Genomic DNA, 25161 nt, shown 5'->3' on the forward strand with positions numbered 1-25161 from the left:
CCGGGTTACCCGAGTACCTACGACGCCGGCAGGACGAACGCCTCGTTCTTATCACGGTTAGGAGCAACCATGCATTTCAAAGCGGCCTCTACGAAGTCGGCCCTTGGAAACAGGCTGACACGCCAACAACCAACGAAAAGAACACGTTGCGATAAGGAGAAGCGGCAGCTGATGCAGTGTCATTACAGCATTGAAGGGTGCATAAACGCAAGGGTTTATGCTGTCAACAAGTGCAAAGCACGGTGGAGGGATATCCACAGCGGTGTCGTCTGCTCTTTTATGACACTCAGTCTTTATTTAATTCAGTTAAGTCATCAAAATTACATGTCGTTATCTCAACGCAAACATTTCTATCGTCGTCAAGGTTAAAAACTTGAGCTCCTAACGTGAAGTATGTTGAACAAATCTGAACTGATGTCATTCGTAGCCGAGCCTAGTCATCTCAAAAGCTCTTCAGTCAATGACGTAGGCGTGTTCCTACGCTGGCTTCGTAAATGTGTAAAAAGCAGACGCAAAAGCGGTAGAAACTACCGTTTGCAAAACGCTAATAACGCTTATAGGTCTCGACCCAGAGATTATCTCACCGGAATTTTCAATTGCTCGTACGATGTTGTTTTTATAATAATTGCAATCACTCGTTGCGTTAGGACAGGTTAGGAGAAGCGGCAACGAGCGCAGCCGTATCCCGTGCACTATTTCTACAATGCGCATTGACGGCGTGCGCGAAAGTCGTGGTTTCGTCTGATCCGTACGCTCAGCACTGCACATGCTGTTTCCGATGCCACCGGTGTACCGCAGACTTTCGACGTTGAGCTTGCACCATCGCACGAAATGTGAACGGATAAGCGAACAGATAATGTTAGCGAAACGCGATTACGCGTGGCGTACATAGACGAAACCGCGACTTGACTTGAAACCAGTGACAACCGTCATGGCTGACGAAGTTGGTTTGGAAGCCGAAGAGGATGTGCAAACGCCTCCCCAAGGTTTGAACCCCTTGCCCTCTGCTATATAGTTTAGTAGGGCTGTGTCAGATCGGCGAACTTGGGCATCTCTTGATCGCTGGCCGTGCTGTTTACTATTTCGTGTTTGGCATGGCCGATCGTTTCACGGGTACCGACAATATGCCGCGCGGATCAGCTGACGAGCCTATCAGTGACATAGTTCGAGAGCGCGGTTTGCATCGTGAACAATTTTGATGCGATCAGGCATCTCAACGAACTTTCGTGCTGCGCGTTTTTATGCACTGGACGACGGAGAGACCAAGTCCATATGCTGTTTGACCTCTGACCAGAACCTTTAATTGCGTGCACCTTTCGCGATAGTTCTTTACGGGCACACTTTGACGCGATGTGCAGCAGCTGACTGCACTTTTCACGTGCGTTTATGTGTTTGCGTGCTTGGCTGTCTGATGGAACATGCCCCCCTTTTCCTTGTTTTTCGCCCAGCAGTTTCAGTTCCGCATCGACTTGGGAGGCCGCTGCAAAACATTTTGGGAGATGCCGGCTTGTATTCCTACTGTGCCATCTGCGCCCTATCGCTTCACGACCTTTTCCCCGACGAATGGGACCGGTACGCGTTCATGTTTACTCCAAACTCAGAGCGGAAGCCAGCCAGCTGCTTCCATATGCCGTCTATATGCAAGAAGAATAAACGCATATAGTACGACCCTTGGGAGGATTATTTTCTCTCTCTCTCTCTCCGACTATTAACCTTGCCAACCAGATTCATATATTTGTTGGGCACCATGAGGTAATGCTGTATGTGTTAAATACTTGCTGCCTATGAATAATTGCTTAAAAGCTGTGAACATGGCTGTTCAGCTCGAGTATTGTCATTTGGTGTTCCTAATTGTCTTTTTATTCTTTGCACTGTCTTTAATTGCACAATGATCTAGCCCGCACCACTTTTAATTGACTGTCAGTCGAGTATGTTTGCAAAGTGCCATTTCAACAGTAACTTGTGACGGACACTTTACTGCCATGATATTGGCACTGTGAAATTGAGAAACATGTCATCTTGCTGAAGAAAGCACTAGTAACTTTGTGCCCTGTTTTTCATTTTCAGACCACAGCTTGCCCACTCTGCGTGATTCACATTCCTTAAAAACTACAGAAGGGAATAATTTCGGAATGCATTTCACTGACATTAAAATAAAAATAAAGATCAATATCTGGGTCTCCTGCCAGCCTATGAAACACATAGGTATCATGGAGTATGGTTAGCTGCTTTTTAATAGCACTTAACCATACATCGTCAGCACTTGGCAATCAGAAATATGCTAAGACATGAGAAATATGCCGAGATTATGTTCAGTTCGTAGAATTTTGCTAGGATGTTTGCTTTAATTTTTTCATTCACAAGTTAAAGGTGCTGGTTCGATCCCGGCTGCAGCGGTCGAATTTTGATGAAGGCAAAATTCTAGAGGCCCATGTACTGTGCGATGTCAGTGCACGTTTAAAGAACCCCGGGTGGTCAAAATTTCCGGAGCCCTTCACTAAGGTGTTCCTCATAGCCTGAGTCTCTTTGAGATGTTAGACACCCATAAAGGATTCACAAGTTCTTAAAAGAAATGACAGGAGAAAATAGGAAATGACAGGCACTCTGCATTCTCAATTTATCCAACTTTACATTCAAGCTTGATGCTATGTTCTAGTGCATTGTGTTCCCAGCATCGTGTAGTAGTATGAGAAATATGTTTCTTTTAATGACACAACTGTGTTTCCTTTGCCTAGCTGGTCAACAATTTTCTAAACTGGCAATATCTGCTCCTCTATTGTGAAGTGCTTTTTCATTGGGGTACTTTTTCCTGTATCAGGTTAAGGTTATCATTTTGTTGTCATATTTGCTTTATTTAATTTGAAGTACATTATTTCATTTTTTTTACATTTGTTTGCTTTGTCAGTCATTCAGCACTGGCAGCTTTCTCTTTACCCTAAACCTGCAGGTTAGTTTCTTCAAGAGGAACTGTGTCCATATTTGTAGAGCTTAGTCAGAACGTTATTTTACAGAAGGGATATTATTAACTTCTTTTGTGCTGTCATGGCTGCATCTTTTTTTACAATCCTTTATAGATCGAGATCTACAGCACTTCTCTGCCCTGTTCTTATTTCAGAGAATTCTGCGAAAAATGTCTTCTGCAGCTGATTCAGCACCTGGGCCTGCCTTCACAAGTAGAATTTTTTCTCTAATTTTATTTTTAAAATATTACTTTATTTGCTTCATCATCAGCAGTACTATCAACATCAAATGAATCATAAACTATACATTTGAAACACAAACAGCAGAATAAAGAAATCTTAGTTGAGGAAGGCAGAATTCTACTGCTGGTGATTTTCACTTCAAAGGCTTGATGATCGCTTATTGAAAGTGTTGGTTGACCCCATTAGTGTTTGCCCTCCATTAGCTTCTGTATTTTTGGGGTCACAGTTCAGTTGTCCATTCTTGTTTCATTTGAGGCTGATGGTACATCTGAAATTAGTAGCTTTGATGGGCATTTTTTTTTTTTTTACAAGGAATGTAATACGGATAGTAAGTAATTGAGGCATATCTTGAATGATGAAGGAAAAGAATGCAAATTTATTCATGTGTGTGGCATTGTATATTTATAATGCATTTGTTTAGAGTTGCCGGTGTTGTATATGTGTTGTGGGCAGTTTTCTGTTGATGCCATGAGGTTTGGGTTTTGTGGCTTATGCAAAACTGTGCACTGTAAAGCCAATACTGAAATAGTGTCTTGATGAAGTCACCCTCACAAGACTAGGAATCTGGCATGTGTGGCTAACGCATGCATTTTTTTCTCCTAAACATGGACCAGCCTACCTGTTAGCACTGTGGAGATCTACTTTCAGTTTTATGCATGTTAATTTACTCGTCAATCAGAGCATCAGTATTTTAATAATATTTACTGCAAATGCTTCGCATTTCACTCAATATTTTTGCCCTGTGATGAGTCGTTAATTTCCTGTAAACAATCTTGATTTTCTTCGTCACTTTGGCATCTTTCATTCATTTCAGTTGCATTTTGGACAACTTCCAATAATTCAGCCTGTATTTTTTACAGTCAGGTTTTACACCTTTAAATTTCATCACCACAACTAACTAATATCACTTTGTGTTTACTGCATCATGGCCTCAGTTGCTGCTGTGCCACTAAACCACTGATACTACTACCACTTCTAACTTAGTGTTCATGCTTCTGGTAGCCATGCTTGTGTTGTAGGTGGTTATGTGTAGTAGTTATGTATTGTAAGCTTTGTATCTTGCACATCCCTGGGGCAGTCACTCCTAATTTTTTAATGAGTATGAGGAAGATATGTTTGCATTTTCGAGCTTATATATGAATGTGGTTGGGCTCAAGCTGATAGTCCTATCTTTGGTCATTGCATGCCTCTCGTAAACACGTACTAGCTCATATATATATGTATTATGGTTGGAAGTCATGATCTCACCAACTAAGCCTTTCCAAGTTTGAACTTGTTTTACTTTTATGGCACCAACATGAACATGGGGAGGGGAGAGAACCTGTTTTGATTTCTCTGACTTGCTCATCATTTGGAGGCACGGTCAGCAACTCAGCGGATGAATTACAGGGAATGATTGAGGATCCAAAAAGGCTAAATCGATTTAAATGGTGGACTTGAAGAGTGATATGAAGAAATTTAAAATAATGTTGAGCAGTTTAGGGAAAGAGCAACTTAATACATTAGGCTCTGAGGTGCTGAAGTTGGTAAGGAAGCTTAAATTTGTGAGCAGGCTTGTCTAGAGTGCTGGAGTGGTGTGCTTGACCAGACAAAGCAAAATCTTTTTTGCAGTTGTTTCATTTGAGGCGTGGTGCTTGTGCCTTTTGTTGCTTTTATGTCAACACAGATGTGCTTGGGTGCAAGGATTGTTACCTGCTTTAAAATTTTGCTTCATTTGGCCCACAAAGCACCGCTCAATTACTCTAAGCAATTCTGCTCGCAGTTGTTCATCTGTCTTGACCAGCCCGTTTTAATGAATCTGGACCATAAGTGAGAAATAAGCAGGAGAATAAGAAAGGGTTAGAGTTGGATTGGCAGTCTTTGTTAAGTCACGAATTTAAGGTTATTGGTATCCCTCGAAAGAAAAGTTTCATAACTAGTGTAATCCATATGTGATTGCCTATAGCGTTGAGACTTCGAGGCTAATGATAAAGCTTGAAAGGAGAGTAAGGAAAATACTGCCAGCAGTAGGAAGGGAAATGATCTGTGTAGCATCAAGAGACATGAAAAGAGCTCCATATGTTAAAGAACAAATGAGTTGATGGTATTCTGCAGTTAACTTTTGGTAACGCAAACTTAAAGGGTACTGAAAGTTTGTTTGAATTATGCAGAACTTGAATTGAGGAGAACCTTTATTACTTTATTAACACATTTTATTTTTATAAGATCAAAGCACCAGTTTGTATAAACCAGGAGTTCAAATTAACCAAGTTTTAATTGATAAGAGTCTGCTCTATGTGAATTAGAGATGAGTTCTGCGTGCACCCAAGATGAAGAAACCTGGCTTTGTTTGACTGTGGCATCATTAACGAGTACAGGGAAACATAGACAGGGTTGATGGAGGATCATGTTAAGTGATAAGATTAAGAAATCTTATGGAGTATTATGGAGTAGGCATAGCCACAGCTGGTACAAAACAGTTGTAGTCGGGCATCACTAGAAGAGAGGCTCATCCTGTTGTGATTTCAACTTAGGTGATTATGATGATGCTTTTGTGGTTTTGCAGGTGATTTTCTTTTTTAAGGTGGAAGCCTTTAATGCCTCCTCGTTGTAAGCAGGAGTTGTTGACAGAAATGTCACGTTTTTCAATTGGTCGAAACGGTCATGATGTCACAGTGTGCAAATTTCAAATGGGGCCAATCGAATTTCAAACGCGGCCAATTGTACTTTGGCTAGTAACCATGCAACCAATTAAAGGGATCGTATAGTGATGCTCCAAGTAAGTGAGAATGAGTTTAATTAATTGCTTAATAACTTAATCAGACTAATTAACCGTTCTAGTCAGGCCAGAGAAACAAATAAAACCGAGTAGGAAATTGGTCGAGTTCGGGAATCGAACCCCGGTCTCCGGAGTGCGAGCCGAGCATGCTAACCACTCCGCCATGCCAGCTCGATGGTTTGGAATGGACAAAGGCGCGTCTAGAGAATGCGGTGTCTTCGTTCACTCCCACCTTCGTTCACTCCGCCATGCCATGCCAGCTCGATGGTTTGGAATGAACAAAGGCGCCTCTAGTGAATGGGGTGTCTTTGTTCACTCCCATCTTCATCCCTTCCCTTACGGCGAGGTTTAGGTGTCCACTGAGGTATGTGATACAGATACATTTCCTTTCCTCAAAAACCAATTTACCGATGAGCAAGGTGTAGAACCAAATGGGAGATGGCGTTCTGTGGACTCCCTGGCAGCGTTGCAAGACGCTGTGGCGTTTCACTCTTAGAGGCGAAGCTTAACATTTTAACAACACATCAGTGATGCAAGCAGCAACACTGTGCTTAAGGCTTTCGCCTCACCGCACTTTAGGTCAACAAAGTCCCCCCCCTGAATTTTTTTCTTTTTTTTTCAGTTGTAGCCTTCAACTTAATCATCTCATTAATGTGTTGTTCTTCCTTCAGGTGCAGCCTGTAATGCACGCTCTGATGATGGGCGAAGGTGGTGAACTAGAGCCCTTCATACATGTCCTCAGGGATGAACCAGGCCTCAATGGCAACTGCCTGCGTGTCGTTGAAGACCTCATCTTATTTGCTGTTCAGGGAGGTGAGAATGGCACCCGTTCTTTATTTGTAGAGGTTGTAGGGATGAATGCCAGAAATAAGACAAAAGTAAAATTTTGTGGGTATCTGCAGTTTGGTTTCAGTGTATATGACATGTTTCTTGCTTTGTTATTATGTCTTCAAGAACTGTGCATTGCTGCACGTACTGGAAATTAATTAAGCAGCACGATAAGTCATAGCTCTTGTAATGACTCCATCAATGGCACAGAAGTTAGAAGCTGTTCTGAAGACATAAAACTACGCAGGAGACAGGACACAGAAAAGATGCAGACAGGACGAGATGCAGACGGGAACTACGCTCGTCCTGTCTGCATCTTTTCTGTGTCCTGTCTCCTGCGTAGTTTTATGTCTTCAGAATGTCTTACCAACTAGCCTCTCATCACACACTTCTAGAAGTTAGAAGCTGTGCTCTAATGCATTTATTGGTATTTCTGAAAGCAGTTAATTTTCAGCATATGGATTAAACAAGTGTTGAAAGCATTCATGTCTTTGTTTTCATGACGTTCATGACATGTGTTTTCAGTGTTGAAAACACATGTCAATTTGCACTTTTTGTTCAGAGAAATAAGAAAATTTCAGTGTAATCACCTTTTTGTTCTCAGGTTATAGCTGGTACATCTCTTAGCTGTGTCTCTTATTTCAAACTGCTATCATTTGTCTAGTTGGCATAGTATGTCACATTCTAATCAGGTGCTTTTTCCAAATATCTCGTTTGTGCCAATTCTTTACTGAAGTGACATTCTTCTTCTCTTTCTCTCCTCTGGGCACAAAAAGGACTGGCTACAGGTGTGACAGGTTGCAGTAGCATGCATTTTCTACCAACATTGCACCTTATGAATGCCCTTTGCATGTAATACATGCACATGCTGTAGTGTCGCTTAGAACATGGTTGTTTCTAACCTGTGATGCACGCTGAAGTTTTCATGTGTCCATGATGCTGCACATATGGAAACTTCCCCTGTGTGCTCGAGCATGCAAGGTGGGACAGATGCCCAAACAGCCTAGAGTGGGAATGACTCCATCCATAGGTCTTAAGTTGAAGTCCGTCCTATCATGCATTGGTTAGTATTTCTGAGGGCTAATAAATTCCATTTTACCATTTCTAGAAAAGGTGCTTTAGTCAGAGTAAGATATTGCGTAGTCCTGCTGCTAGTGGTATTCTGCTTCTGGGATCAATGTCTAAGTTTATTTTCTGCGAGTGTGCCATGTACTGAAGCCTGATGGCAGCAAAATTGTTGGCATTTATGCACCGTATGTCGTGCAAACATATTTACTATTTTTGAGTAATATGATATTAAACTTGTATGACTGTTGTAATATGCTGATTGCAATTGTTTTGGACCGTAATGGGCTCATCTCAAATGAATATCATGTGAATGTTATTTATTGCTTGTCGTCAATAGAACAGCTTTCCCAGCATGCCAGATACGTAGTAGTATACTTCGAAAATTAAAAAAAAAAATTTTATTAATGCTTTTGCAGGAATGAACTCTCTGACAGCATGACTTCATACTGGTTTTTGCCGTTGCCATTGCACTTACAGTTGAACTATACTTTTCTTGCAGGTATCTACGATGCTCGAACACGTGTGTTCATCTTTTATGTTGCCTGGAGGTTAAGAGTTTCACGGTCGCTCGTCGAGATGTACGAAGAGTCTGTTGTTGAAATGCTATCCCAGGAGGTTCACGAACAGTCAGAGTGAGGCTTGTTTTTTTTTTTTCGTGCTGCATGCCTTATCTGTTTGCAGACACTTTGATTTACTTAGGTCTGCTATTAACTCTGATGGCATGGAGGCATATTCCTGGACCTGTATTCATGGTCACATTCCTCGTGTTTCAGGGAGGAGCGAAAGGAAATTGCTAAGAGACAGCGCAACAAGAAGCTCAAGCGTTTCCTTATGATTGGTCTTGCCACTGTTGGAGGAGGGGCCGTCATTGGTCAGTGTTTCATCTCTTTTTGTTCCTTTTTCTGTCTGCCTATTTTTGCAGAGCTGCGTGCGGGACATTTTCCAGTCAGTGGCTGTGTCACAGACATCGGGGACAAAGCACCACTTTTGGCCATGCAGCTGTGTTTTGGTTTCAGTTCGCTATTCTTTAATTGTTTTGCTTAATATTTTAAAAACTATTTGCCACAACAAAGAGAGAGAACTGCCAGAGAAGGGCATGTGCCATCTAGCCTACATCTTTGCATTCATGCTGTTGTACCAGCGGTTTTTACTTTCATCCTTGAAGTGACAGTTATCATTAGGTGTTTTTGGAGGTTGAAGTGAGCATATTCTTTCTGGGAACCTGTTCTACATGTAAATTGGCTCTGTGGAATGTGCAGCTGCACTCAGTGTACAACCTGCAGCACATAAGATGCGCTCGGAGCTCATTTCATGAAGCAGTGTTAGCTTGGCAGTGCGTAGCACTTATCTGCTTAGCATGCCACTTGAAAGAATACCACTACGTACAGTACCTTCACATGTTTGGAGCTTTGCATCACAGCACATAAGCTGCCATGATGCGCAAGCCTCAGCATGGTCGCATCTGGAGTGTTGCAGCTTGTATTGAGCCTGACTGTATGTGTGTAATGTATGTGTGCAGGCCTAACTGGAGGGCTAGCAGCACCACTAGTGGCTGCTGGGGCCGGGGCTATCATAGGGGGCGCTGGAGCTGCAGCCTTGGGTTCTGCCACCGGCATCGCAGTCATCGGCTCACTCATCGGGATTGCCGGAGCTGGCCTCACTGGTGAGGCGAAGCTTGATTAACTGTACACCGTCTCGTTGTTGACAAGTTCCAAACCCCCCGCTAAGTTACAGCGTTAGTGAGCAGCATGGACTACAGCCGTCTTAGGCCTCATCTTTGCTTACCCAAAAATAATGAAAGGTTCGATGCTCAATCTGTATCATTGTAGGCTTAGCTGCCTAGAGTACAGCTTGCACACCTTTTTGTTTGAAGCACTTGTTCAGAAAGCGTTGCTTCTAAGGCAGGATCTTCGTCTTTATTGAAGAATGTGGCGCTTTGCTTACTAGAACTTTGAATTCAGTGAGCCTTAATAACTTGTTTCTACTAACATTAGTGCTAATTATACGACATGATACCATGATGAGTGCCACATATCCACTTTTGCAAGTCTGCTTGCATAACTGATCCATTTGAATGGACTACAGTACTAAGTTGCTTGTTGTGCCAGAGCAAATTGGTCTGTGCGCTACATAAACGCAGGTAAGAAAAGAGATGCCTGGAGGGAATTGTGATACCCATGCAGCAAATGGCTCTCTTCTTGCATTGTGCCTGCTGGATGCAATTTGTGTGAACTTAGTCCATCTTAACAGGACAAGTCTGTGTGCAGTGCGTTGGGCTCACAGCATTTTTTTTCTTTTTTTGCTGCCAGGGTACAAGATGAAGAAGAGAGTTGGCGAAATTGAGGAATTTGCCTTCGACACACTGACCGAGGGCAAAGGACTGCACATCACTTTGGCTATTTCGGGCTGGCTATCAGATGAAGACCCAGGTAATCTTTCTTTGCTTATTGTTCGAGATGTGCTTCTTTTATTTTCACAGCATTTCGTGAGTGAGCTGCTTTTAGTGGTAGCTGCTATTGGAACTTATATTATGTAATGACTCCTGAGCTGGGATGATTCTTGGATAATTATAAAGATTCAGCAGCCAATCCCATTCTATTTTTGCATTTCCCAAGCTTTTTGTCACTGGCCGGAGTGATGGCACACCCAGTGTTCGGTGTTTGTTATTGTCTCAAGCCCAGCAGTAGTGAGAGCTTGGTGTCACTTCAGCCATTGACTAAATGGAGGAAGCGCAAAAACTGCCATGGAATTGTGACAGATTCATTATATAATACCAGGACAGTGGTTATTAGTCAACTTATACATCCAGGCCCTATTGCTTGTGTAGTCATAAATGTACGTATTCAGTTCCATACGTAGCAGTCGGCACTGCAGGGCTGTGTTAGTAGTGGGCCCTCAAAGCCATATTGCTCCACCATGCATTATTCGTTATCCTTGAAGCCTCGGTGAGTGTTTGGATGAAAACAGAGAGCGGTATGAAACGAAGTGCTAGCATTGCGAATCACAGTTGAAGCTTTGAGACGCTCAGTGTTCGGGCTCTCTGGCTATAATTTGCGCTGAGTGTGAATTCCTTTTTAGGCACGGAGGTAGTCAGGCCGATTTGCCCTGCCAGCTGTGTCACACTGCCACATGTGATTTTTACCTCTCGAAAGTCTCGTTGAGTTGCAGCACGAAAACGTGGAAAGAGGTAAAACAAAGTTCACAAGGTTGCAAGGTTGTCGGTCACATTGCTTGAGATCTGTCGCAACCAAATATGCTGTGTTCGCTTTGGTTGTATGGTGAACTACTTTTTGGGCACAGACTTAGCCTGCACGAACAGGCGCGCTTGCTTTGTCAGCATTGACTGCTCTGTATGAAATTGAGTACAGGTTTTTCTGTTCATTCTTGCTCTGAAGCATGCACAGTGACTGTGAAACAGTTGGTCGCATGTGCACATTATACTCCTCTTTCGCTGAGCACATGCTGCTGTTATCCCCTGCCAACGTGCAGGTGCTCTGAAGCGGCCGTGGCGCACGCTGATGAACTCGCGGGAGCAGTACGTCCTGCGTTACGAGTCCTCCTACTTGCTGGAGCTGGGCCATGCCATTGACTACCTGTTCAGCTTTGCAGTCTCCATGGCCGCCCAGGAGGCACTCAAGTACACCATCCTCTCAGGTTGTGGCTGCTGCCTCTGGCTCGGCATTTTCTTCTTATTGCCTGCGGGCTTGTGGAGCATTGCGTCCTCCCTGATTTCACTGCTGGCCATATCAGCCTTTTGCGGGTCCCAGCACCCTTTCTAATGCTCTATATTTGGAAGCCTTCATGCCTACTCTGTGCATGTGATCCCTTCGCTAATGATGTGCCTCGAGAATTGGGCAACTTTTTGTTCTCTTTTTTTTGTCTTGTCAAGACAGCGCTTTGTAAAACAACTTTCTCCAGCCATGCCAGCGGGTCACGCTGTGACATATGCCACCACTCCCTATTAGTAGCACCACACTGTGATGAGCAAACCAGCAGAACATCCAGAGAGGTCACTGCGAAGTGAGAAATATAGCTCGCATTGAAATTGAGGATGGAGGAATGGGCTGAAGGCAGGTTTAGTGGAACGTAGAGGTACGGAAGCTTCAATATCGGCTGTCATTGTTTTCTTTTGCTCAGAATAGCGGAAGCACCATTTCTAATGAAGGAACGTTATGCAACATTTTCAAGTTGTTCTTTACAACTGACACACACAATCTGTTGGCAGGTCTGATCACGGCCATCACGTGGCCAGCCACCTTGGTCATGGTGGCCGGTGTCATTGACAACCCCTGGGGAGTCTGCAACCGGAGGTCTGCCGAGGTGGGAAGGCATCTGGCTGAGATCCTTTTGGCTCGGCAGCAGGTCAGCACGAGTGAAACTCTCTTATTTTTGTGAACATGTGTGTGCCCATACGTGTCAGCGCCTTTGATCTTCTGAGCGTAACCTGGGCATTTGGTGGGGCAGAGTGCAGCTACACTTCTTTCGTCAATTCTTCCTAATGCATTGTGCATTTTGATTTCATTCTATTTTTCATTACCTCGCATTTTACTGCGAAAGCAATGGTGCAGCGTTTTTGTTGCTCAAATGTGGTGCACTTTTTGCCTTATGCTGTTTCATTAATATTTCTTTCTGTGAACACTATTGTTTACACTTCTAATGTTGCGTTTTTGATTTAGTGCAGTAAAAGCTTGCTAATTTTATCCCTGTAAATTCGGAAATCCTGATAGTTTAAACTGCTGGCTCAGTCCTGGCCAACGCCTATATAAGTCTATCTAAGGCTTGTTAATTCGGGTGCTATGGTTCTTGAACCGGTTAATTTTAACAAGCTTCCGAGTGGAAGCCATGTCCAGGTGTGACCCACGCAGCAAGAGATTGTTGAAGTAATTTGTAAATGGTGTATCGGTTTTTGAGGGAAGGAAATGGCGCAGTATCTGTCTCACTTATCTCGGTGGACACCTGAACCGTGCACAGAGAAAGGTGGGAGTGAAAGAGTCTTGTTATAGTAGCTCCACTAAAACTGAATTCCATGCTGCAAGGTCACTAGACGTGACACGGATGAATAATGGTCCCGTCCCCCTAGAACAATGGGACCACTTAGTTTCGGTTTCACTTTAATAGTTTCGTGCCAGTCCCCAGTGAGGGTGGCTCAACCAACCAGCATCAGCCATCTGACAGTTTGGACGATGCCTCGCTGGTGTTTTCCATCCCCTGTCCTCCCCACCTTTATTTTCCTCACTTCAGAGCTGCTGAGCGTTTCCTTCGGTTCCGTTCACATGGTTCTGTTCTTTCAGTAGTAGTGGCTTTCATTTGCATTGAATATGGAAGGTAAAAGAAATTTTGCAACCTCGGCATCTGCTATCACGGCTGGAAGCACCTGAGCAGTGCCGAAGCTGTGCGCTCGTCACATGCTGTTTGCAGTTCATGTTATGTAAAGTGGTAGGGGTAGTTCATGGTATGTAAAGTGGTAGCGGTAGAGCTCCACTGCATTACACCGTCAGGGATGCGGAGGAGGCCCTTACAAATTTGGAGCAATTCTGCTTCGACGGTCCCGGCGGTATGCATGCCATAAAGCACTGACGGAAATGTGAAAAATAATAATGCCGCACTGTTCTTATCTCAAAAGCAGGCACCCACTGCCCAGTCTTTCACCAAATGTATTTACTGTGATACAGGCAGTTCTTGGCAGTCTTTTCATGGTCATTCGATAATTCGAAGTTTCCGATGATTCAGACATTTGTTCTGGTACTTTGAAGTTTGATTTAACAAGCTTTTACTGCATTTGTTCTTTTATCTTGTTACTACTCGTTCTGTACCAGGTGTTTCTAGCCTTGTGCTTGATTCAGTTTTCGATGCAGTTGTGAAACCCCAAATGCCACACTAGTAGCCATGTAATGTGTTTAAGGAAATAAACAAAGAAATAACTTTTATATACATAGGGCTGTCAAGTGCTTCTCTGTGTCAACAGAACATTGTTTTGAAGTTGTCAGAGATTTATTGTGAGGACAAATACCGATGTAAGAATAGTGAGGCACAGTGGGCAAAAATGGAAATGGAAGCGTACAAGTGATATGCTAGTCAAGGTAATGCATGAAAAGGCCCTTGTATTGACATTTAATGCATGTTAAAGAGCTCCAAGGTGTTTAAAATCGGTTTTTCGTTTACTGCAATATTTCTTTAGACCGTCTGACATTGGATGTAAAAAAGTTGTTTATTATTCTGTGCATTAAATTCTCATACAGTCTGCACATGTTCGAAAAAATTATTTATTATTCCGTGCACTAAACTCTCATACATTCTGCACACGTCCTTATGCTTCATCATTCTACTCATGACTCATTTGGCTTGCATGACCTCTTTGGAATCTGGAAAGGCTGCTAACTAGCCCAGTTGGTTGTCCTGTCGAAACTCTGTTGTTGATTGTGCTGACAGTTTGCAGTCTGATTCCGAACGCAAGAGTTCTCACACGTGCTGTGAACACCGAGAGTAGGGAGAGCAAGTCTGTGAGAAACAGTGGTACATATTTCGAAATGTGGCACTTCCTCTGTTTCTCTGGCACACAAATGTGGCATCTTCACACTCAGAAAACATAGCAGAAAACATAACATAACATATAGTATGTACTTCCCCACATTTCACATTCCTTTGTTAGTTTCTTCATTTTTATTTCTTTTATTTCAGGGCAAGCGTCCTGTCACTCTAGTCGGCTTCAGCCTTGGTGCCCGTGTCATCTTCTACTGTCTCAAAGAGATGGCCAAGCGAAAAGGTATGCAAGATACCATCAGATCTCCATTGCGAGTGCCGTTTTTACGACTGGACTAATGCATTCTAATGCACTCACACCTTGCTTCTTGGATGTCAACGAGTGAACTGGTGTTAATTTTTCATCTCAGTGAACCAGTGTTAACTAATGGCCTCAAAATGAAAAAGAACGAAAGAATTAAGTTTCTTTATAATCTCTGAAAATGGACGATTCTTGCCCTGGCAATAACTAGTAGACAGCATGCTTTTCTTTTTATGCAGAAGTGTGTTCGAGGCTTTGGACTGCCTAATTTTCGCCAACTTTTTCACCTATCTTAGTGACTGCACTGTAGAGCTTGCCTGTATAATGGGAATTGTCGCGTACGTCTTCAGCAGCACCTCACTGTCTGTGTGGCCACTTATAGTGTATACTGCATTAGTGGACACCTAGATAAGGAGATGTGTTATCCGTGATAGCACGGTGAACTTGGGAGAATAGGATGCTGATGAAGAAAAAAACAAATCAGTAGTCTAGGAAGGAAAAGCTGGCTTTTTCAGGATAGGGTAGCTTCTATGGGCAACCAGTGGGCGTACATTTCTGCAGCAGTTACAGCCAGAATTTTGGCTTTGCATCTGCATATTTTCTTTTTACGTCTTTTGCACATCACATGGGCAAATGAGATTAGGCAGTCTGTGGGGATAGGATGTCCACAACCGGTGCAAGGCAGGGTTAGTTGGAGATCGGAGGTAGAGAAGTTTTCATCCTTAATTGGATGCAGTTCGGCTAATGGTGACAGCGATGAGACGTTTCCACTGTCTGGTCACCAAATCATTTTGCCAAGAGAGCTTTAAACGGTGCTTTCTCTCGTGAACACAAAAGAAGCTGTTGCATTGCTTGTTATCACTCTTAAAGGGACAGTGAGGAGAGCTCTATTAATATTTTTTTTACCGCAGAATCCGATAGCTCGGCATTTCATGGCTTTGTTGCCACTTGGCCGGCAGCGAAAGATGCATTTATTTCTAAGAAATTTGGATTCGAAGTTGAAAAGTTTTTCCCGCCACTCTGATACAAACTTGGGATTCTCTTATGACGACACAGGACTAAGGGACGTGAAACACGACATGCACATGACGTAACGCAGACTCCGTGATTTCTGGCGGCCAGCAGTGCGGCCTGGCAGCAGCTGAAAAGAAAGCTACCGCCAGCCGCACGTTGAAGGCATCTATCGGCTATTGCGGCCGTCGCTACAGTCGCTTCGATTACGTTTGCACCTGCGTTACGATAGATCCCGTTCTCGAAGTCGTCAACGAAGTTCTAGCAAATAGACACCTTTAGCATACCGTGTACCTTGTTACCGTTAGCGGAATACCGGGAGCCCGCCTACTGCCGGTGAGCAGGCGCTGATTGGTCCCGACCGATGCTGCAGGTGCGCGCATAGCTGCCGGGTACGTGGTGCCATCTGGCGACGTCAAGGAGATTTGCACATGCATTGGCTGCCCCTCAGTGATTCGGGGCTTCTTGTGTTCTAGTGTTTCTAGAACCATTGGTGCTAGCAACACTGCTTTGTCCTATGACCTCATCACGCTTGTACTTGCGAGTTTGGCCTGTGGCGGCGATACCTGTATTTTGGTTCTTGCTCTTTTCTACGTTACAAGAGCTTTGTTGTCAGTATGAGTGGCGTTTTTGTAATCAGGAGCTGGTATTCTGTCGATACAAGCCAACTTCAATTTCTCCTCAGTGTTCCTTTAACCTAGCCTCTGCTCCTGCATATACTTTCTCTCTGTCAGGATGTGAAGGAATCATTGAGGACGCAATCCTCCTGGGAGCACCAGTTCCAGCACACAAGGAGGAATGGAAGCCAATGGCTCGTGTTGTCGGCGGAAGAATAGTCAATGGCTACTGTAGGTAAGTGGCGAGAGTGTAGTGAGCAAGCGCATGTGCTGCCATGATGTCCAAGGGCACTCATGGGACCACAGGTGATGCATCTGTTGCTGAATGTGCCTAATGTAGCCCTTTTTAAGACAAAGTAACCAGCTGCTAGTGCTGAATTTTCATGTGCAAACCTGACTTCACAGAAAAGCGAAGACTGCACCTTTTTTGCCAGATGTGGTGCCGCTTGCTTGGTGCGCAAAAATTAATCTGCTACCCAGGAAACTGTTTGAAAACAAATGCACGTGGGCAACTTCCATGAGGTGTGCAACTGCGCATGTGAAGTGGCAGGTGCATGCTTGACAGCTGCTGCCAGCTGTCGCCTGCACCTGTCACCAGCACCTGTCACCAACAGCACCTGTTCCATACGACGCTCACACAAGTGACCTGTTCCCCTTACTTGGTGTTGTTCCTGTGACACATATGTACGAGCTGAATGCCCTATTAAAATACAAATATTCCCTGAAATTTAATCGGATGCCTTTTCTACGATTATGCAATTTAACAAAACCACACGAGGTACCGTACAATATAAGAACAAGAGAAGTATGGTTGGTGCCGTTTTCCCGCACGAATCATGGTCACAACAGACTACAATACATTATGCCTACTTTACTTAACAGCTATCATAATTCAAACACGGACATCCACACACTATCGAAACAACACCTTAAGTGTTTGTTCACTCACAATTTAGGGAGGTAACGTCAATGTTTTTGAAATCTTGTTTTATTATTGCAGCCTTTTGTGCACGTATTTTTAATGGTGGCTGCATTACACTGTCTGTGGTAAAACTGTGGTCTGTGCTTCTATGCCTGCAAATGTAGCAGGAAATGTTTTTAGTCCTGTATAGCCATATATCAATTTCGCCGTTAGATGTTCTTCAGTGTGCAAAATATTGGTGATTAAGTATTAGTATTCGTCTTATTGAATCCATGTCTATCAGTTACATTGAACCAGTATTATTACTTTTTACTAATATGCAGCATTTTTGTTTGGAATTACTATGTATATTATGTATTTTATGTTTACTATATATTTTGTGTTTACAGTTTCTATGTATACTACATGCTCTTATCTTCGTACAATTTTAACCGCAGCTTTGTATTATTTCTGCTGTTATCCGTTGCCAAGAGAAAACAAGGGGTAAGAACCGTTGTCAAGCTGCTCAAGAAGCAGCTTTTTGTTCTTATCCTTGCATTTATTTCTCAAAAAAGAAAAAAAAAACATGAACTGTGCATATGGGTTAGGACCTGGCAGTTTGTTTTCAACCAATAGAGCTCTGAAGAGGGCAGAGGAGGAGAAGAGCACGTGTGCGTAGCTGCCGTGTGAAAAAGACAGATGGGTGACTGATTAGGATGAATGGTTTATTAACGTCGCGCTCAGTAAGAGCGGCTTAGTCACAACACCGGTGACATGGAGTTTATCTTAGTCTAGGTCCTAGGAAAATATCGGAAATGATGGTAGTGAGGGCGTTGCTGAGAGTTGTGTTTGCTTTATGGGGAAAGCTACTGGAAGGGCATTTTATGGGCCCAGAGGACTTGCCATGAGGGAGCTTTGAATGAAATGAAATGAGGTCTTAACTGCCGTGGCAGCTGAATAAGCTGTGATTTTACAGTGAATGGCAGAATGGCAGAGGTGGTCGAAATCATACCATACCATATCGTACCGTACCGTACCGTACCAAACCAAACCAAACCATACCATACCATACAATACCATACTCGCAATCATCAGTTTCTGCTCAGGAACCTAAGGTAATATGCCTTTCGGCAATATGCAGTGGATAAAAAGTTTCAGTTGAGGCATAGTTGACTGAAAAAAATATTCAAGGACTGTCATTTTTTAAATATGTTAGCTTCTTTAGCTGCCCATCACCAAGGTCTCACTAGGGAGTGTAAGAAATTTAGGCGAACAGAACTGTGGCTAATCATGGAACCTGGTTGATGATGCTTGCTTGTGGGGATGCTTGGGTGCGTTGTGATGATTTGCACTGCATTTCGTATTTAGTGTGCAGCGCTGCCAAAGCTAGTACTTTCATTTGTACTACCTGTGTTCAAACCCTATAGGTAGTTTCATCATCTGTGCAAGCTGGAGAGCTCAATGTTGGTCAAACGCCTGACTACTTTTAAAAATTAAGTGTCTTTTGTTGTGGCAGTACACAAGTATATATCATGATTTTGCAGTTTAAAAACTTTTTTGTACTTTACCACATTTTTTGTGCTACCCCTCACTACACATGCGGTGATTTTTTTATGTGGTAACTACTAGTATATCCTGCACAGCATTGCACACTAAAAGAAAAGTGGGGTCTATAAGTTGCGCAAGCTGTTAACTGGAAAAGTTTTCACCGGTATGCTCATTCTACCGGTTTCTTGAATTTTCTACAGTGTATTTGCACTTAATTCAGGATTATTCTTTAGAAAGTGTGGAATTCGCTCTCTTGGCTTTATTCTGCCCGACCACTGTACTACCTATGTTACTTAGTGCTCTGCGACTTGAAATGCAAAGCACCAAAGCTGTGCGCTTGGGCTACATACCGAGATCAGTAGAAAGATAAATGCAGTGCTGGTACTTGTAATTTTTGTCGACTGTTTAGTGGCTCACTATTAGCCTATTTGTCTCTACTTTTAGAAGCAATTAATGTTTTATCATGCAAAGGAAATGTAAATTGAATTGTCCTTTTTGTGTGTAGTCTCTTTGATATGGGTTTACTGTACGTGCCTTAGACAGGGTATGTACTGAATAGAGAAATGTGCGTACAATGAGAGGTAATGAATACGTCTTTTTCTTGGTGCTAGGGGAGACTGGCTGCTTAAGTTTCTGCACCGAACATCGTCAGCAACTCTCAAGATAGCCGGACTCCAGGCAATCCGATGGAACGACAGACGGATGTTCAACGTTGACCTCAGTGATGTGGTCAGTACCGCCATGAAATCCAATGTGTTACACTCCTTATTATAAGTTGGCTTATAACCAGTTGTGTTTGTGAAGTGATAGGAGCAGTGTGTATAATTGTAATCACATTGAAGAGGTTGTGAATAGAACCGCTACTTTTACAAACTACCTTTCGACAGTACGCTTAGTGATGGTAACTGCTTCCCAGAATTTCTGAGAGGTTGGTAGCAACAGGTTTAGTATTCCAACTGCTGCCTACTGGAATGCATCAGGTGCTGAAAGTTGTCCTGGTTTCTTTGTAACAGCATGTTCACGCACAAGAGAGAGAGGTGGGTGATTTGCCAGCCTCTTCGCTCACAGGTTTCCGGGCACACGGATTACGTAAAGAAGATGGACATCATTCTCAAGGCCGTCGGCATCCAGACGTGTGACGATGTGCTGGAGGCAGATCCAAGCATGCGCAAGTCAAGGTCCTACGCCCCAGCAGACAGGGGCGAGAATTTCCGCAGCCAGCAACTACATCGTTCAAGATCCGACTCTGCACTGTACGCCAGGAAAACTCTTAATGTGGTGAGTTTTTCTCGTTTGTCTCCGATTGCATACGGGCTTTGCTTTGTGCTAGTTGTATCTGATGTGTTTGTTATATTTCTTCTGATGGAGCAGGTGTGTCCATAAAAATGATGTACAGTCGCCGACCGATTTTTCGGACTCGGCGGGACCCGAAAAATGGTCCGAATAATCGAACAGTCCGAAAAATCCGTGACCTTAAAAAAAAAAGAACTTTTCAGTGAAAAACCGGCTTTCAAAATCGCGAAAATCGCCGCTCCCCATGTTCCGCCTACAAGCGATAATATTACACTCTATCTGAGTCATAACCGTGCTTTCTTCATGTCGACAGCCTATCTCATCGTGATACCAGATACTAGTGGGGCGCAAATTTCCGGAGCCCTTCACTACCACTACGGCGTCCTTCATAGCCTGAGTTGCTTTGGGACCTTAAACCCCAATAAACCAAAACCAAGATAGTGCGGCGCATAGGGCGCCCGATCGCATTGATAACGGTACAGCGGGACAGCTGCAGCGTCCGCCGCGGCTTGGACGACGCACCCCGCGGTGCGTGAATTTAAAAAAAAACTTTTTTTGCGTAAAACCGGCTTTCAAAATTGCGAAAATCATAGCCGTGCTTTCTTCATGCCCGCATGCTATCACATCATGATACCAGATAGTGCGACGCGGCCGCGGTCATGCCGCGAATGAATGCACTTGCTGCGCGAAGCAAGAACAGTCGGTTTGCATGGGGCAATAACGTTCGCGAAGACCGCGAGGTAACCCATGGGTAACCCGCGGGAAGACGCGAGCGGGAGCGAGCGCCTCCGATTGCACTCCCACCCTCGCCCCCGTCTACCGCGTTTGCTGTCCCGCTGTACCGTTTTCAATGCAGTCGCGCGCCCTTTGTAGGCCATCTCGATGGCAATGGAGAACATCTCATATCTCGGCGACAGAGAACAAATAGCCAAACCTATCCAAGCCAGTCCGACTGCGCCCGCCGAGCCGATTCCGTTTAAATCCAAGATGGCGCCTTTCGCGGTGATGGCAAACAGTTTGGTAGTGACAGCGATGCCCGCTCGCATCTACATTAGGCCGAAATAACAAATTTTCGGTTGAAAAACGATCACTGCAATATTGTTGGCGTCTATTTTAGTCCGAAAATTCGAACATTTAGACTCCGCAAAGTCCGAAATATCGGTCGTGAAAATGTACACGTTCCTATGAGGTGCGCGACAGTTCCTCAGCGAAGTCCGAAATATGGCGCTAGTCCGAATTACTGGAGTCCGAAATATCGGTCGGCTACTGTATATACCTTCTGTGGATGCCATACGGATTGCAGCTGTCTTTTGCCAGCAACCCAGTGATGGTGTGCTGTTGGTATTTTTTATCCTTTCTTGGGTTGCAGTAAAAGAAGCGATCCATGCGCTCGTCTACTTAGAGAAATTGTCTTCCTCTCAACGCGCTTAGTTGGGAACATTACTACACAGTACTGCTACATTACTACTACATTACTTCGGTGCACAACTATAGTGTTCTTTGCACACTACGGCAGGTAGCAGCACTAGTTGGCATGACAAAGTTAGATTCTGTTTCACTCCACATCATGCAGGGCATGTAGTAAATGTGAAATTTAAAGGTGCACTGAAGAGGATTCTGAACTTGTCTTTTTGCCGCGGGAACTCAATCTACACGTTCCTAGCATTCTTAGAAACTGCGACTTATTGCCCTGTGTGGCCGATTTCCCTAATTAAATCGAATTAACGTCCGGCTCCCACCTTTATTTTTTTAATTCTCCCTGTACGGTGGGCGGAGTCGAACAACGCGTGAAGTGCCTTGCAGCCAGCTCCGTGGAGGCTTTGCTTTCGCTTTATTTTGTTTTTTAGGTTTCCGTGAAAAAATAGTTTCATTCGCAGATAATATAGCCGCAAAATAAGCCCGCAGAAATAAAAATATGCGCGGACTATTTGCTACTACGGACTACTACGTATTACTCCGCCGATGGCAGAGCGGCAAGCCGTCACGGGACTGGGTGAAAGGCACTCCACGTGTTGGTCGACTCCGCCCACCATACGGGGGAGAATTAAAAAAAATGGCGGGAGCCGGATGTTAATTCGATTTAATTAGGGAAATCGGCCACACAGGGCAATAAATCGAAGTTTTTAAGAAAGCTCGGAACGTGTAGATCGAGTTCCCGCGGCAAAAAGACAAGTTCAGATTCCTCTTCAGTGCATCTTTAATACAACAGCTGGCTTCCATCACCTTACAAGGCCTAGAAAATGACATGTGCCCTGTGTACATTGTCAGCTTGTGATGGTTTAGATCGAAATTATTCACTTGTCCAGTGCTAGGCAGATCCTGCACTTTTGGTGGCCCCACTGTTTTAAGAACGCTTAATTCATGCAGTGTTTGGTTGCTCTCCTTTTTCGTGTGATTTGGGTGATGCTTTATTTAGCCAGACGTTGCTGAACAGGACGTCCGTACAGCAGTACATGCAAACAGAATAAGGCTTGGCTTGACATTCGAGCGTAAAATACACAACAGAAATCTGGAACAGTGTGACAGCCCTAACCATGTGACTATGTCAAGCCACTCCTTACTGTCGTTTGGGTGGTGGCCGCTTTTGTACCTTTGCAGTCATTAGAACGGTTAGACTGGCGTTAGAGAGTAACTGTGCTAGGATTATGTTGGGCAGTGCCCGCCATGCGTTTTCACGCTTGTCCAACCTGTAAACATGCAGCTCTTTCTTATCTATCTATCTATACATACCCTCAAGGTCCAACCTGTAAACATGCAGCTCTTTCTTATCTATCTATCTATACATACCCTCAAGGGTATGTATAGACAGATAGATAAGAAAGAGCTGCATGTTTATCTGTACATACCCTCAAGGCACACATTGTTTTAGTGGAAGTTGGGGTGTATAGCATTGGGAATGCCATTTTTGCTGCAGAGAGAGGGTAGTAAACAGTTAGTTAGGCGTACACAAAGGCAACAGTAAAAAGAAAAGTCTGGCCTAAATATTGCACTATTATGGCATTTTAGTGCATTATGTTGTGCAAAGCATTTCTATGTGTTAAAACTTAGTAATCGTGGCCATCGAAAAGGAAGGTCAGTTCCCATGTATTTAGCATGCGCGGAATAATTGAATCCGAGAAAGTGTTAGTGTCACGTCATCCTTCGATTGGAATGTCACACAAGCAGACTTTTAGTGTGGCCGTGCTTTTCATACATTTCTGCAGTTTTGCTTCTCGCCGCTACTGGCACTTAGCTTCCCTAACAGCCTCCTGCGCTCTGTCTTCCCTGCTCAACAGGCTTGTGCTCCAAGAGAGAACCGCCACCTGTCAATCAATGACCGGCCAATGAGCTACTCCCTCGAGAGCGTCCTGAGCAGGAGCAGCTCAGCCTTTGGTGGCAGCAGCAGCGTGACGGCCGATGGCCATCGACGCTGGTCGCCCCGCGATTTCTTGCAGTCGACGCGAAACCTCCTCAGGCCCCGTGCCACACCAAGCGCCACAAACGATGACGACGCAACGAGCGGCGTTGCCTCGACAACCGACAGCTGGGAGTGGTCGGCATGGGACGACGAATCGAGCCCACACGCTGCTGCTGCCGGCAGTGTGTTGTCCCACAACAAGTCTCAGGCCTGACTTGGCAGCACTGTTTGACGCAGGGGAAAAAAACAGAAATGGGATTTGTTGAGCTAGTCAGTACATGATGCGTTAGTGATTGGACAATGAAAGAAGGACACTGCTATGTCTGTGCCCTTCTTTGCCCATCCTTGTTTTGTGCTGTTTGCTTTTCAAAGGTGGGAACGTTCCTTTGAAAGAGATGTCACGTGCAATGGAAGCAGCCTATGGGAAACGATGCAAGCACCACACTTGGTGCTCGACCAACGGAATGATCACAAAAAAGACCTTTGGCCAAGGCTATGAGGTGTTTTTGCACAGTTAAAAGGGGTTAATTATATGTCTCGTGACAAAAAATTAACACCTTGAAGGCCCCAACAAGTGCACAAAAATGATAGACTTCCCAGGCACGATCGGCTGCCCAAGAGCGATCAGCTCCTAGCCGACCGAAGCATTGAAAGCACTAATGTGCTGTGGCGATCGGCTGAATTTTCTGGTCTTTGTATTCTTGTACTATGCCCCAAAAGTTTGTTGTCGTTCAGGTTACTCAGGAAAAGGGCTGCTGTTACTACTTTTTGTAAAATAGAGTTCGCCGGAACTTGTGGCATGTTTAATGTTATCCGGAAGATGCTGAGCCACATTCTGGTGAATGGTGTTTGGAGGAAAAGCTACATTTCAGTGTTTGTTGAAACCATCACGCCAATTTCTGAGTGTTTTTCTTAAGGCCAGCTAAGTTCTAGCTGCACAGCAAAAGTGTTGATACCTACTGAAGGTGCATACATGACAGCGTTTGGCTTTTATAACTATAGACTGCATTGGTTCTTGTGCATTCAAGTTACAATCACCGGAGGCAGTCTAGGGTGCTTTCTTTTTTTTGCATGTGTGTGTGTCAGTGGAGTGAGTGGCTGTCAACACTTTTTTGAAACAGTTGTGCAGAATTGAAGTAACTCCTTACAAAAACATCCCAGGCCATGCGTTTTGTCAGAAATATAAACCAAACCCAAATGTGGAGTTTGAAATGAGCAGCGTGAATTCTAGTGCGTAGACACACTATGCACCAATCAGTTTCAGGCTGCATGCCCAGGCTGTGAGGAAACTAGGGGGGGGGGGGGGGGGGGTTGTTTTAGCTGCCTTCCAGGTGCATACTATTATGTTGTATACACAGGCTGAGTATTGTGATATTGTGATATTTAGCGTTGCTTAGTTATTGTAGAGTAGTGAGCAGGCATGGCAGAGCAGTTCATTTGCTTTGAGAGCATGGATTTGTCAGTTGGCATGACTCCGCTCCCATGACCCTTTTTTTTTTTTGTGCCGGTGCAAGCTGTATTGCAAATTTGCGAAAATCTTTCCCAGCCTAAATGGTTTATGGAACAATTTCCAGTTGGTTCCAGTTGGAACCAGCTGGGTACCAGTTGGAACCAGCTGGGTACCAGTTGGTTCCAGTTGGGACCAACTGGAAATTGTTCCATAAACCAGTTGAGCTGGGAAAGATTTTCACCTGTCCAGCGGGGACCGTATTTTCGCAAAAGCTAGGATTACCGGCATGTACAGCTTTAAAGGGAC

General features: G+C 44.1%; 1 protein-coding gene across 4 annotated transcripts; it reads left to right on the forward strand.

Annotated features, from left to right (window-relative positions):
- The first annotated feature begins 525 nt into the window (after positions 1-525).
- LOC149363493 (transmembrane and coiled-coil domain-containing protein 4-like) lies at positions 526-24683 on the forward strand. Of its 4 annotated transcripts, none has more exons than XM_089573493.1 (16): positions 530-986; positions 1449-1572; positions 3116-3173; positions 6633-6774; positions 7566-7577; positions 8357-8489; positions 8631-8728; positions 9377-9520; positions 10167-10286; positions 11347-11511; positions 12083-12219; positions 14536-14620; positions 16384-16501; positions 19327-19444; positions 19784-19993; positions 23284-24683. In XM_089573493.1, exons 1-16 carry the CDS (start codon positions 932-934, stop codon positions 23617-23619), a joined length of 2055 nt encoding a protein of 684 aa, XP_089429619.1. In that variant the 5' UTR covers positions 530-931; the 3' UTR covers positions 23620-24683. The 4 variants fall into 4 exon arrangements, with proteins under 4 accessions (XP_089429622.1, XP_089429619.1, XP_089429620.1 ...); XM_089573494.1 differs by having other exon boundaries at positions 532-986; positions 1452-1572; XM_089573496.1 differs by lacking the exon at positions 9377-9520 and having other exon boundaries at positions 526-986.
- Positions 24684-25161: the final 478 nt, after the last annotated feature.

Source organism: Amblyomma mixtum, chromosome 2 (assembly GCF_055824585.1).
Source record: "Amblyomma mixtum isolate Tamu chromosome 2, ASM5582458v1, whole genome shotgun sequence".
NCBI lineage: Eukaryota > Metazoa > Arthropoda > Arachnida > Ixodida > Ixodidae > Amblyomma > Amblyomma mixtum.

Coding starts and splice junctions, on each gene's coding strand:
- LOC149363493 (XM_089573493.1), top strand. CDS start 932: ATGGCTGACGAAGTTGGTTTGGAAGCCGAAGAGGATGTGCAAACGCCT. Junction 8,729..9,376: donor TGGAGGAGGGGCCGTCATTG/GTCAGTGTTTCA, acceptor GTATGTGTGCAG/GCCTAACTGGAGGGCTAGCA. Junction 12,220..14,535: donor TCCTTTTGGCTCGGCAGCAG/GTCAGCACGAGT, acceptor CTTTTATTTCAG/GGCAAGCGTCCTGTCACTCT.